Source organism: Ichthyophthirius multifiliis, assembly GCF_000220395.1.
Source record: "Ichthyophthirius multifiliis unplaced genomic scaffold scaff_1120509250278, whole genome shotgun sequence".
Classification (NCBI taxonomy): Eukaryota; Ciliophora; class Oligohymenophorea; order Hymenostomatida; genus Ichthyophthirius; species Ichthyophthirius multifiliis.
In genome coordinates, this window is record NW_004086914.1 from 1 (window position 1) to 13,282 (window position 13,282).

A 13,282-nucleotide genomic window follows, 5' to 3' on the forward strand; every position below is an offset into this window, starting at 1 on the left:
TAAATATATAAATTTATAATATTTTTTTAATTTATTTTTTTAATTTTTTATTTTATTTAATTTTTAATTTTATTTATATTTTAATTTTTAATTTTTATATATAAAAATTTTTAATTTATTTTTTATTTTATAAAAATAATTTTAGAAATTTTATTTAAAGTAATTAATAAATTTTTATTTCCTATATATAAATATTTAATATAATATTTTTCTATTAAATTAAAAACAAAAATTATAAAAAAAAAAATATTTTTTAAAAAATAAAAATAATAATTTTGTTTTTATAATTCAAAAATAGAATTCAATTATGATTTTATATAATTAAGTATTAAACTAAAAAATTCTAAAAATATTAAAATAAAATTTAAAAAAGAAAAATAAATTAAAATTAAAAACTTTTTAAAATTTTATAGTAAAAATTATTATATTTATTATTAAAAATAAATATATTGTATAAATAAATTAATTTTTTTCATAATATCATATATTTAATTTAGCAATTTAAAACACCAAACCGCTTTTATATATTTATTATTTTTAAATATCATTAATTATTTTATAAATCGATAAATAATAAATAATAAATTAATAAATTATATTTTTAACAAATTTAACATCATATAAAAAAATAAATTATATAGAATTTTAAATTTATATATATTAAATTTAAATTGATATATAATAAATAAAGTATTTTTTTTTAAAAAAAATTGTAATTAATTTAATTAGATTTAATATATTTATATTTCTAAATAAAACTTACTTTTCTTGATTAAAACTAAATTTAAGTATATAATTTATAAAAATTTTTTAATATATAAGCATAATTTGATTATGGGAGGTAATGTTCATTATAAAAATGATTTAATTTAACATAAAATGTTTTAATTCTATTTGTAAAATATTGATAATGAATAAAATTATATACTTACAAATAAATTGTAAAAATTATTAAACTTCTCTAAAAATAATAAAAATTTTAATATATATATATATATTTATTAATTAGAAATGAAATATTATATTAAATTTTCTATAAAATATAGATATTCTTTACAAATGATTTATAGATTGAATATTAAACATATAAATCATTAAAAAGTCTATAATATAAATTAAATATTAAAATATAAAATATAATTTAGAAATATAAATATACAATATTAAAAATAAAAATTAAAAAAATGAAATCTATTTTTATACTTTTAAAAAATAAATATTATTATTTATAAAAAATTATTGAAAAAATTTTAAAATATTGATATAATAAATTAACATTAAAAAAGAAAATAATTATAAGTTTAGATGAAAATTACATAAAGAAAATAAAAATATATTTCATTTATATTTGTATTTTATTTTTATATTTAATAATTTAATATTTTTAAAATATTAATATAAATATTTTGATTAAATTAAGTAAATATATTAATAAAGATTGATTATAAAAATAATATAATAATATATTTTATTTATATTATATCTAATAATTATTTATAATAAATATTAATTAAATAAATTTTTTTATATTTAATAAAAAATATATTTTCAATTTAAAAAATATTTAATATTATAATTTATATATATATAACAATAATTTATAAATAATATTAATATTCTATTTTTTTTAAAATAAAAATTTAATTATGATTATTTTTTGGTTATAATTTATTAACAATATATATTTTTAATTTATTTATATATTTTTTATTTATTTATGTTTATATATATATGTAAAAAATTACCATTATTTATACTAAAAATAATTATTTTAAAAAAATAAAATATGAATATATTTTTTTTCATAATAAACAATATGCATAATATTATACAACTAATTTACTTTTTATAAAAAATAATAATTATACTTATTAGAAGTTAAAAAAAATAAAAATTCATTTTTTTTTGTTTTTATTTTTTTTAATTTATTTTTGTAATTTTTATTTAAACTATAATTTTAAAAAAATAAAGCTATAAAAATTAAATAATTTCATTCGTTTTGATTGTTGAATTTTTTTAAAAATACAGTAAAAATTAAATAAATAAAATAAGTGACATATTAATTTATTTTAATAATCATTTAATAATTAATTATTAATTTTTTTAATATGCTGCAATTACAAATATTATTTATATTAAAGAAAATATCAAGTAAATACATTTTCCTAACATTCTACTATTTCAAGTTATCCTGGATAATTTTCAATTATAGTTAAAGCAATTTCTCTTTCACTTTAAATTATTTATTTATTTTATCTAGCTTCAAAAATTAATTTATAGATCATCCCTTAATCAAGTTCAAGGCTTAATAGTTTCTTAAAACTCCATATAAAAATATCATTATTTATATTGCAAGGATTTTAATGAAGATTAAATCGACTATATATGTTTATTCTAAAAAGCTAATAATCTGCTCTTACTTATTCCAAAGAATATGATTACCAATCATTATCGTCTTCACTAATAGCAAGTTTCAAAATCAAAAAAGCTAATAAAAATATCAGAATTTAATTCATATTTTTAATAAATGTAAAAATTTTAAGAAAATATATATTATAATAATTAATTATATAATATAAAGTAGAGTTTTTATATATACATAAAATTACATAAATATACAATATAAATAAAAACAATAAAATTAATAATAATTTATATTTTTTTTAATAATATTAAAAAAATTAATACAATTTAAAATTTTCTTATAAAATAAATTAATATTTATATATAATCTTATATATATTATTTTTATTCGATATTGTCTAGGTTTTCATTATAATAAAAAGCATTTAGAAAAAATTATTATTATAAAAAAATATTACTAAATTTTAATTTACTTAAATATAAAAAATAATTTAATAAAAATAAATTTTAATTTTTTTTTTAAAATAATAGAAACTTAAATTTCTAAAATAATATTATTAAAAAATATGAAAAAATCAGAAGAAAAAAGAAAAATCTATTCTAAAATTAAAAAAAATAAAAATAAAAATAAAAAAAATTAAAAACAATAAAATAAATAACAAAAAATAGAATTCGTTTAAATAAACTCCATAACAAATAAGTCAAATTCTCCAAAAAATTTTAAAAATAAGCATAAATGACAAATATGATCATGAAAAAGTCGTAAAATACTTTACATTATCAGAAAATGAATAAATTCTAATCAAAAATACAAATGAAAAATATATTACAATACAAGATATATAAGATTATTTTTTAAACGACATATTATTTAGCAAAGATTTCGATTTTTTATATGATAAAGTTGAAAAAAGAGTCTAATATATATTAGAAATAATAAAAGAAATATAGAAAAATAAAGAATAATTATTCAAAAATTAAGATGAAAAAGATGAATTTCACGAATATTTGTTGAATTATTTAAATACACTATTGTTCGATATGGAAGATTTACCAGAGAACATATTAAAATTTAAAGAAAATCCAGAGGATATATGGGATTGCTAAAACATTTATTTAAGCGAATTTTTTTGTTACCTTTTCGAACAAAAAGATCTACAAGAAAGTATATTTTTAGAAATAATATTGCCTTATTTTGAAAAACAAAATGTTATTTAATATAAATAATTTCTTCATTAATTATTCAAAAGAATTTTCAATAGACTTTATAATCATTTTTAAATCGATAAAATGGATATAATATACATATTATTAGAATTTATGTAAAAAATATTTGCTAGAAACGAATTTGTTTTGGATTATTTTGTCAATGAAAGTCCCTTTTTTTTCTCAGAAGAATTCAAAGAGCCCATTTTTTTATAAACAAATACTATTTTGGGCAGAGTTTTAACTTTTTCTGTTTTTTCTGAGCAATGGGCAGAAGCAAGCAAGTATTTCTAAAACACATAAACTAAAAAAGAGATAATTTAAATACAAAAAAACTACCAAGAAATCTTCGAAGAATAATACTATGTAAAAATATGTGATTTTTTATATTTTTTAATGGAAAAAAGAGGTGAAAAATATAACTTTTTATTTGAAAAAATACTAGAAATGAATAAAAGTATTTTAAAATTTTACAAATAAGAAAGAACTTGCTCAAACGCATTTATTTTTAATTGCTTAAGGATTTAAACATATATGTTTTTTAGAGATTATTCTATAGAAAAATTTCTATCAAATGATTTTTTAGATTAAATAAATGTAGATTTGTTAGCTTGTTAATGCGGATTTTTTAAATAAGTTGAAAAAATTACTTGTTTAAATGAACAAAAAATGGAATTAGAAATAAATTAAAAATAATTTCCTTAATATTTGGAATAAAAACTAAGATTTATAATAGCATTTGTACATTTAAATATACCATTTTTGAAAAGTCTAGTTAAAAATTTTGTTAAATGTAAAATATATATATATATATAATTATATAATTATATAATTATATAATTATATAATATATATATTTATATCAAAATATATATATATATATTATTTTATATATAATTTTTTTTTTTTATTATCTAGCAAAATAAAACAATTAATACTAAAATTTCATTCATATAATATATCAAGATTAAATATTATTTTAAAGTGAAGATTTTCAATCTTTTTTGGTTAATTATTGTACTTTTTAAATTTCTTTTTTAAATTATTTGCAATCTGAAAATTCTTAAGAATACTAAAAAATGCCTTTATTTATTCTTGAAGACATATATGAATATTTAGTTTTAATAATATAGCTTAACGATAAGGATTTAATAGAAAAAAATAAATAGAAATTCCAATAAATATTTATTTTTTTACAAAAAATTATGTAAGAGAAATAAATATGCTCTAATTTTTACTTTAGATAAAAAATATTGAAACTGCTTCATTTATATGTTCAAAAAGTTTTAATTTTTTAATCTTTTTTGGATGAAAATAGTGTTTTTTTTGAAATAATAAAAAGTACTTTATGTATTTTTATTGATTTTTTGAAAGGAACTAATTCCGAAAATTTACAAGAACATTAAATTTAAGAAAGGATTTCCTTCCGTATTAGCTTTTAGGAAGTTCTTTTGTATTTTTTTGCTAAATCAAATAATAGGAATTTCTATTGTTAATAATTTTAAAATATTTCAGTCTAGATTTTCTAAAGTTTTCTTAATATTTATTTTTCTGATCTACATTTTTTAGTTGATTCAATTCTCAAAAAGCTTTAATTTATTCTAGACTTCAAAAATTTAGATTCTAATTAAATACATCCCAATATTTTATAAATTAAATATTCATAACTTGCTAAGTTCTAGAAAATATTAGTTCAAGAATCGAAGATTTTTACTTCTTTTTTACATAATTTACTATTATTAGCTTAGATTAGCCCTTTAAAGTTTTTATAAAAAGAAATGTTGACCAAAATAACCTGTTTTTGGGATTATTCGTTTTTTAAATTGGGAAATATGGCTGTTGTTATGGAAGAAAAGGATTGTAATTTTCAATTCTCGTAAGTTTTTTAAGTATTAGTTAGCCTTCTGATGAATTTGGGCAAAAATGATATTTTTCTGGAAGGAATATTCGAAGAAGAAAATCTTTTTGTACTAGAAGAATTTTAAAAAATATCAAATAAAATATAGTAAATGAAAATCTGCTAAAACTTCTTGCTAAAATATAAATAATTTAATGAAAATATAATAGAAAAAAAATATGTTAAAATAAAAAAAGAATATAATATTTTATACCAAAATATACCAGAAAAATACTTAGATCCTTTAATGAATAAAATAATGCTTAACCCTGTAAAATTACCAAATAGTGGAATTATTGTAGATAGAGAAAGTGCCATTTTATAAATTGTAAATTTCTAATAAGATCCGTTTACACGAAAGCCTTTAGAAGAAAACGATCTTATTCCTGAAAAAGAATTATATGAGGAAATTTAAAATTATATTTTTTATAGAAAAAGTTAATTAAATTAATGATTATTTTTTATATATTTATTTAATAATAAATATATTTTTTCTCTCTATTCTTAAAATAAAATAAAATAAATATTAATAAATGATATAAAAAAATTAAAAATATTAAATAAATAAAAATAAATAAGAATAAAAAAAGAAATATTAATAATATAAATAAAATGCAAGAATAATCTAAAAGTGCACAAATTCAAAAGCTAGAATACACCGAATGTACAAAAGGTGGTTACCATTAAGGCGAAAAATTAAATTATGTCCTCTTATCATCTACATAAAAAGAGGATTTACTTGGATGTGCCTTATGTGCTGAAGAAAATCCTTAAAAAAAACAAGAATGGAAGCCTTTAAAAATCGTACTTAGCCAAATTCTCAAAAAGCTTTCAAAACAAAAAAGCCGAGAGCCCATAAACATTGACGAAATAACGAGTGAATTAGAAGCTCAAGAAAAAAATACAAAAGCATAAATTGAAAATATCCAATAAAATTTCCAAAAAGTCATTTCTTAATTCCAAGAGCATTAAGCAATGTTTTTTTCCAAAATAAAAGACTAAATTCTGACTCAAGGACAGCAAAATGAAAACACTATAAACGAACTTTTAAATAACATATACGATTTTGAATCCAAAGAAGATTTATTCAGGAACTCCCTTTTAAGACTAATAAATATTTTCCCATAAAGTGAATTCGAAGAATCCGAAAATAATGATGAAAACGATAATCCTTGTTCTTTTTTGAATACTGACTCTTTAAAGAATAATATTTCTTTTTAAATAAAAGACTTCTCCAAATAACTCGAAAAATACCAAAAAGATTTCGATGCATTAAATCAAGTTTAAAATACTTAAGTATAACAATAAATCTAAAACATAGACGTTTTATTAAAATTTTAATTTTCACAAACATTAAAACACCCCTAAATAACTACTATAAATAAAAATAGTGTAAAATCTACTGGAACTTCTCCTAATTATCGTTTTGCATTAATCGAACCTGAATTTCCAAGTAATAAAGTTACTAAAATAGCTTTAAGGATAAAACAAGGTAATGCTGCAAATAATAATTGGTTAGCTATAGGTGTATGCCTTAAAAATGTGATTCATGCAAAAAACTATGGATTCTAATTCAATTAATTAGGACATGGAGCTTATATGATTTCCTCAAATGCAGGAAGTTGGTCTAGTAGTTAAGTACAAGCAAACAATTGTATAAAATCATTTGCCTTTGCAAAAAATGATGTGGTTATTATTGAATATGATCCGTTAGAAAAAATCGTTAAATTTTATAAAGAAAATAAACCTGAATCAAGATATAAATTGGAGGTTTTGAACGTTGAAAATGAACCGGTTTGTGCTTGTGTGTTATTTTATTATTTATAAGATGAAGTTGAATATCTTTATAATTATAAATTTTAATAATGACATCTTTAAATACATATAAATTTAATTTTTTTGTTTCAGTTTTAACTGTTTTTTTAATTTTATTATTAATTTAATATCTACTTGAAATTTTATATTGTTATTAAGGTTTTTATTTTCTCTTCCTTTATTTTTTTTATTAATATAAAATAATTTTATAATACTTTTATTTTTTCTGCAAAATCAATAGTTTTTCTTATTATATTTGGTTGTTTTCTTATATTTAATCTTTTTATTGAGGAGAATTTTCTGAACTTGTCTTACTCAGTGTTTAATATTATTCTTTTTCTGAATAATAATCAAATTTATAAAAAAAAATTTAATAAAAAATATATATAAATATTTAATTATAAGAAAATACCATTCAATGTTTTTTTACAGAAATTATTTTAAATTTAGAAAATTTAAATTGATTATTTTAATTATTCATTTTCTTCTTTTAATATCTTATATCTTTATCTCATAACTTTATTAATATTAATAATTTCTAATATTTTTTATTCTTTTATAATAATATTAGCTTGATATTATAATAATTATTTTATCTCTTTTTTGTGATTTTATTATAAAATTTAAACTTTATTTTCCATTTGATTTTTTTCAAAAGCAATTTAATTTATTAATTACTAAAAATAGTTTATTTAATTTTCTGATTCTTATTTTTATTATTCTAATTAATTAACCTTATTTTTAAGTTCCTAATTTTCATTACCTTAATTGAATCCTTATTCTTAAAGTTCTTCTATTTTTTTTTCAATTTTTATCATATTTATTTTTAATTATTAATTTTCTAATTCTAAATTTTCATATTTTTTTATTAAATCTTCTTGATTTATTTAAATCTATATTTTTATTAAAAATAAATCTATCTTAATTTATTTACTTTTTCATTATTAGTTTATTATTGTTAATATAGATTATAAAATTTTTTACATTATATAATTACGTTTCTTTTATCATCCATTAATTTTTCAATAAACTATAAATATTATCCAAGTGCACTTTTAAATTATGTGTTTTACTATAAAAGATTTTATCCTAATTATTAATTACTAATTGTTAAAAAATTCATAAAAATAATTTATTTATTTTTTACAATTTTAATTTTAATTTTTATATTTATAATTAAAACTTTTCTTTATTTTATTTAAAATTTTTATGTTCTCTCCAAAATCTTTATATAATTATTACTTTTTCTTTCACTTTTTGATTATATTAACCTTCTTACATTATTTTATTTACACTAAGTTCGTTTTGAAGTGAATTTATATTTTTAAAAAGACTTTGTTTTATTTTTTTTATATCATTTTCTAATTCATCTTAGTTTTTTTAACTAAATTAATAAATTTTTTAAAATTATATCTCATCAAATTCGTTTTGTGTATTTAGTTTTTTCATTTATTTATTTGCTAAATATTTTCTAAACCATTGTTATATTACTTTTGTATTATTTGTTATTTATTATAATATTTTTAATTCATCTTTTTAATTTTTTTTTAATAGTTATGCCTTTTTAAAATTTACTATTTGTTTTTTTATTTTTTAGATTTAAATTATTTCTTTAAATGCTATTTTATATTTTCATTTTTTAAAATAAATTATTTGTTTAAAAAATAGTTGTTATAATTAGATATATTATGATTCAAATTAAAAGAAATATAATAATAAAATTAAGTTAATTTTTTTATTCATTTATTAATTTAAAAAAATAAAAAAATTATTTAATTTTTTATAAGATATTTTTTCTTTAAAAAAATTAATATTTATAATATTTTTGTTTTTAATTTATTTAGCCATAAAAAAATAAATAAATGAATTATATTGAAAAAATTGCAAAGTAATTAGTTTCTTTAAGAAAGACAAAGCCATAAGTTTCAGTATTAAGAATTGATTAATTAGATTAATTAACGTTTAATTTTTTTTTAAAAAAATAATAAATTAAATATATTAATTATTATAAATAATACATTAGTTTAAGCTAAATTTAAAAATGCTTTAAAAAAGTATAAAATAAAAGTATCGCTATTGGCTTATTATTATCATTCGAAAGTTTTTTTATTTCTTTTTAAATGAAATTTTATATTTTTATTTTTTTGAATAACAAAAGGCGGATTATATGCTTAAGCATATGAAATAGCAAAGTATTTAGAAGTATTTTAGAAAGAAAATAATATTCCAGTTTATACATTTGCTGAAGAAAAAGCTTATTTAGCAGGATATTTATTATTATGTTCAGGTAATTTTACATTAAAAATAAGCTAATTTCCTTTATTTATTTATGTTTAAAAAAAAAATATAAAGGAAAAGAATCTTATTGCGATCCAATTTCTTTAGTTGGAAATTTTGGAATAAAATAATAAAATTTAAAAATACATGATCAATTAGTAAATAGATTAGGCTTAACAGTGAATTAATTTAAAACATCATAGTAAAAAATTTAAAAATTATTAAAAAAAATAAAAATAATAAAAAAAGATAAACATATAGTCATCGCACAGAAGTTTTTTCAAAAATTCAAGAGGAAGATAATACTTTCTTCAATAATTTAAATTAAGAAAATGAAAAATAATTAGTCTAAATTTTCGAAAACTTAAGATAAACAAAAATTAAACTAAGTCAAGAAGAATATCAAAACAATTTTTTGAAAGGAGAAATTTATTCAGGATAATAAGCAGTAGAATATGGGTTATTTTTAAAAATGAAAATAAATTATAAATTAATTTTTTTAAAAAAAGGCTTGTAGATAAATTAGGAAACTATTACGATGTATTCAAAAAGCTTTATCCTGGTGCTTAAATAAATTTAGTTAGGCCTGTAGATAATTATGATACAGCTAAATTATTAATTCAATAGTTTTGGTCTAACATTAATATGAATTTAAATACTTATATTTCTAAATGAAATTTTATAGAAAAATAAAAAAATAATTTTTTATTTTTTCTAAAAAATGTTATATGTTAATTAAAAGGCATATTTTATTAATTTTAAAGTTTTTTTATTTAAATTTAAAATAAAATATTTATATATCAATATAAATTAAAATATAAAATCATTTACGTAATTAGCAAATTTAAAAATATTATTATTTTTAATTATTAAAATAAAAATTAGATTATTAATACATTTATATATATATATTTTTTACGAAAAAATATTTCATGCATAATCCCTAGCTTACTTATTATAAGTAATAATTTACCCTTTTGTAGATGCATCTCCGTAAATTTCCATAACTTATCTTGTGTTTTAAAGTTACTTTTCGCTTGGTTAAGGTTTATTTTTAGCATCATCTTCTTTTTTTTTTTATCTATTTTCAATAACACTTGGTATAATAGTTTCCACAAACTCTTCTTTTTTAGTAGGAGAAGGCCTTTTTTATTATTTAATATAAATTTATATTTTAATATTACAATCTATTTATAAGAGATCCTTTAGGATGATTTCCACTTAATGAAGTTTTATAACTTTAAGGTATTCTCGCAACATCACTTTTGCTATAAGCAACAGCTTTATTTGCATTTTCTTAAATAATTTACTTTTCAAGTCTTTGTTCTCTCTCTCTCATAGTTTCTTATCTTTTTTTAAAGAAAGAATATTAATTATGAATACATTTAAACATATTTTTTTATTTTTAATACTTTCTTATTCTTTTGTTTGAATTTGATCGACTTCTTCTTTCTCTTTTATAAGAGCGACTTCTTTTGGATATTTTTTTACTTCTCTTATGCAAATGACTTGTGTTTTTTTATTTTTTGTGTTTCCTCTTCTTGCTTGAGCTTCTTTTTTTAGATCTACTTCTTGATTGAGATTTCCTTACACTTTTACTTTTACTTTTAGATTATTTTTTATTTTCAATTTTCTTATTATCTTCATATTCATTTTAGCCTAATAGTTCAATTTCTCCTAAATTTACAAGTTCATTACATCCTTCGAAATTCATTTCTCCTTATATTATTTTATATTTATTTTAAAATATAAAAAATATATACTATTAGGAATAAACCTAACCATAATTAGTTTTCCTTCAACTTTTTCGACGATTCCTTCGTGCCATTCCTCATCTTATCTAGAAATTGCTTTAACTTTTCTTTCTTTAGTAAAATAATCGAGTGAATCTAGATTTCTTTTTTTTCTGTTTCTTTTTTCTTAATTAATAATTAATTTGGCCTTTAATTTTGTCTCATATTTTGTTGGAATTCTAGGCAATCTTGTATTATAATATTCCTGATTATTTAAAAGTCCTTCCACATAATCTCCTATAGTCATACTTGGTGAATTTTTATCAGCACCAGGTTTAAAATCTTTTTTACAAAAATAAATAAATTATCTATTTTATTAAATATACCCTCATCATCTAATAAATATTTTTTAAACCAAGCAAACATATATTTGGGATCACAACAAAATCTAATATATAAAAAACCTGCAGCCCTTACCATAGGAGAAAATTTATATTCAACTAAACCTCTTACCTATTTAACTGTAAGTTTCATTAACATAAATTTATATAAACAGCAAAACATCGAAGAAGGAACTCCTGTAGCTCCCCTAGCCCAGGGTTCTGCATGATTGACATTTTTTTGGATTTCTTCGATTACTTCATGATATGTTTTTAAACTAAATAAATCAATTCTAAAATACGAACAATTCATTATATTTGTTCTTAATTTTGGATTTATATTACCCGATGTTTCGTCTCCCCATATTTGAAATATATTATCGCCTTTTTCTCCGGTAGGTTGATATTCTATTAATTCGCATTCTTAATCGTTTTCTTGTTCTTTTAATTATGTTAATCTTTCTTACATGTTTTTTTCTTCATATTTTTCTTAAGCTTTTTTACATTATCTTTTTTTTTTAATTCTTTTAATTTTTTTTATATTATATTTTACCTGCAATTTTTTGATTTTGTAATTGGATGTAATGGGCAATCATTTTTTCCTTTTTTTATGTTTCGCGTTTTTCTTTTGGGTCCATTATTCCTGGAATTTGTAAAGTATCTGAAAATTATAAATTGGTTATTAATTACAATTAGTTATGCATTTGGGCATATTATTGCTATTGAAAATATGGCTGTTGTTGAAATTATTATTAAAATGGTGGATATGGATTATAAAATTGGTTTTAGTCAATATCTATTTATTTTTTAAAGGCTTTTTAATAAATATATTTTAAATTTATATATATATACTTTACTAAAATAAATAATTAAAATGATTTTATTAATCCATTTTTATTATTTTGTTTATTTCTTTTATTTATTTTTTTTGTCTAGAAAAAAAAATAATTTGTTTTTATAATAATTGATTTATACTATTTTTTTTTTTAGTAATTTCTATTTTTTAAAATAGTTAATAAATATATTTACATTTTTTTATATATTCATCATATTTTATTAAAATTATTATTTAATAATATAAACCACAATAATAAGATAATTAAATTATAAAAAATATAATAAAAAAAATAACATGAGTTTAAGTTTAGCAAAAGAAAAAAAAATGAAAAAAATGTAGCATTAATAAAGCAAAGCAAATAAAAAAAGTAATGAATTTAATATTGCACTTCCAAATTATAAGAAATTTTCATATCCATAATTAAAAGTAAAAAAATAAAAATTTGAAAAAATAATTAAATCATAAATATAGTCCTTAAAAGGAAAGTAAAAATTTTTACCAATGCATTAAATGTTAAGTGATTAATTGCGAAAAAACGGAAGTAAATAATAAATGTAATTAAGCTTTATTAAGAAAAATAATAATATAAATAACTCGTTTTCTTTTAATAGTTTATCCTATTAATAAATTTAAACTACTAAAAAATAATTTTAAGAAATTGATTTAACTTTAAACGAAATTACTAGAAAAGAGTACACTTTAATAAAATTTTAAAATAAAAAAGATCAAAATAATTCAATTATTACTAATTATACTTCATATCTAAAAAATA

General features: G+C 16.7%; 4 protein-coding genes across 4 annotated transcripts in view, besides 26 other annotated features; 3 read left to right on the plus strand and 1 right to left on the minus strand. All coding sequences in view use genetic code 6, as the record gives it.

Annotated features, from left to right (window-relative positions):
- Window positions 1–19: 19 nt before the first annotated feature.
- Window positions 20–75: a microsatellite.
- Window positions 23–94: a microsatellite.
- Window positions 24–97: a microsatellite.
- Window positions 31–82: a microsatellite.
- Window positions 34–88: a microsatellite.
- Window positions 37–117: a microsatellite.
- Window positions 79–137: a microsatellite.
- Window positions 138–413: 276 nt separating this feature from the next.
- Window positions 414–462: a microsatellite.
- A 60-nt stretch (window positions 463–522) lies between these two features.
- Window positions 523–564: a microsatellite.
- An 80-nt stretch (window positions 565–644) lies between these two features.
- Window positions 645–687: a microsatellite.
- A 679-nt stretch (window positions 688–1,366) lies between these two features.
- Window positions 1,367–1,399: a microsatellite.
- A 279-nt stretch (window positions 1,400–1,678) lies between these two features.
- Window positions 1,679–1,719: a microsatellite.
- Window positions 1,692–1,735: a microsatellite.
- Window positions 1,736–2,822: 1,087 nt separating this feature from the next.
- Window positions 2,823–2,878: a microsatellite.
- Window positions 2,879–2,965: 87 nt separating this feature from the next.
- Window positions 2,966–3,020: a microsatellite.
- Window positions 2,967–3,008: a microsatellite.
- Window positions 2,967–3,030: a microsatellite.
- Window positions 2,967–3,032: a microsatellite.
- Window positions 3,033–4,368: 1,336 nt separating this feature from the next.
- Window positions 4,369–4,466: a microsatellite.
- Window positions 4,372–4,469: a microsatellite.
- A 1,502-nt stretch (window positions 4,470–5,971) lies between these two features.
- Window positions 5,972–6,080: a microsatellite.
- Window positions 5,993–6,045: a microsatellite.
- Window positions 6,019–6,071: a microsatellite.
- A 29-nt stretch (window positions 6,081–6,109) lies between the features above and the next one.
- IMG5_061110 (hypothetical protein) lies at window positions 6,110–7,349 on the plus strand (the record flags this gene model as incomplete). The annotated part of the gene is made up of 1 exon (XM_004037050.1): window positions 6,110–7,349. A coding segment is annotated over one exon (1,227 nt), but the record flags the coding sequence as incomplete, so codon positions are not given.
- A 285-nt stretch (window positions 7,350–7,634) lies between these two features.
- Window positions 7,635–7,663: a microsatellite.
- A 767-nt stretch (window positions 7,664–8,430) lies between these two features.
- Window positions 8,431–8,493: a microsatellite.
- A 651-nt stretch (window positions 8,494–9,144) lies between these two features.
- On the plus strand, window positions 9,145–10,161 carry IMG5_061120 (serine protease, putative; the record flags this gene model as incomplete). Its single annotated transcript, XM_004037051.1, has 5 exons — window positions 9,145–9,210; window positions 9,306–9,336; window positions 9,441–9,569; window positions 9,635–9,738; window positions 10,069–10,161. The coding sequence occupies 5 exons, from the start codon at window positions 9,145–9,147 to the stop codon at window positions 10,159–10,161; spliced, it is 423 nt and encodes a 140-aa protein (XP_004037099.1).
- Window positions 9,772–9,813: a microsatellite.
- A 328-nt stretch (window positions 10,162–10,489) lies between the features above and the next one.
- On the minus strand, window positions 10,490–12,564 carry IMG5_061130 (pre-mRNA splicing factor, putative; the record flags this gene model as incomplete). Its single annotated transcript, XM_004037052.1, has 7 exons — window positions 10,490–10,703; window positions 10,744–10,908; window positions 10,972–11,278; window positions 11,323–11,634; window positions 11,679–12,113; window positions 12,226–12,468; window positions 12,525–12,564. 7 exons carry the CDS (start codon window positions 12,562–12,564, stop codon window positions 10,490–10,492), a joined length of 1,716 nt encoding a protein of 571 aa, XP_004037100.1.
- A 316-nt stretch (window positions 12,565–12,880) lies between these two features.
- The window catches only part of IMG5_061140 (hypothetical protein), a gene marked incomplete at both ends in the record, with an annotated part of 478 nt that continues 76 nt past the window's right edge, over window positions 12,881–13,282 (plus strand). Inside the window, 3 exons of the mRNA XM_004037053.1 lie at window positions 12,881–12,936; window positions 12,982–13,051; window positions 13,235–13,282. The exon at window positions 13,235–13,282 is cut by the window's right edge and continues 76 nt beyond it. Coding sequence (XP_004037101.1) covers window positions 12,881–12,936; window positions 12,982–13,051; window positions 13,235–13,282 — 174 coding nt within the window. The remainder of the gene's footprint in view (window positions 12,937–12,981; window positions 13,052–13,234) is intronic.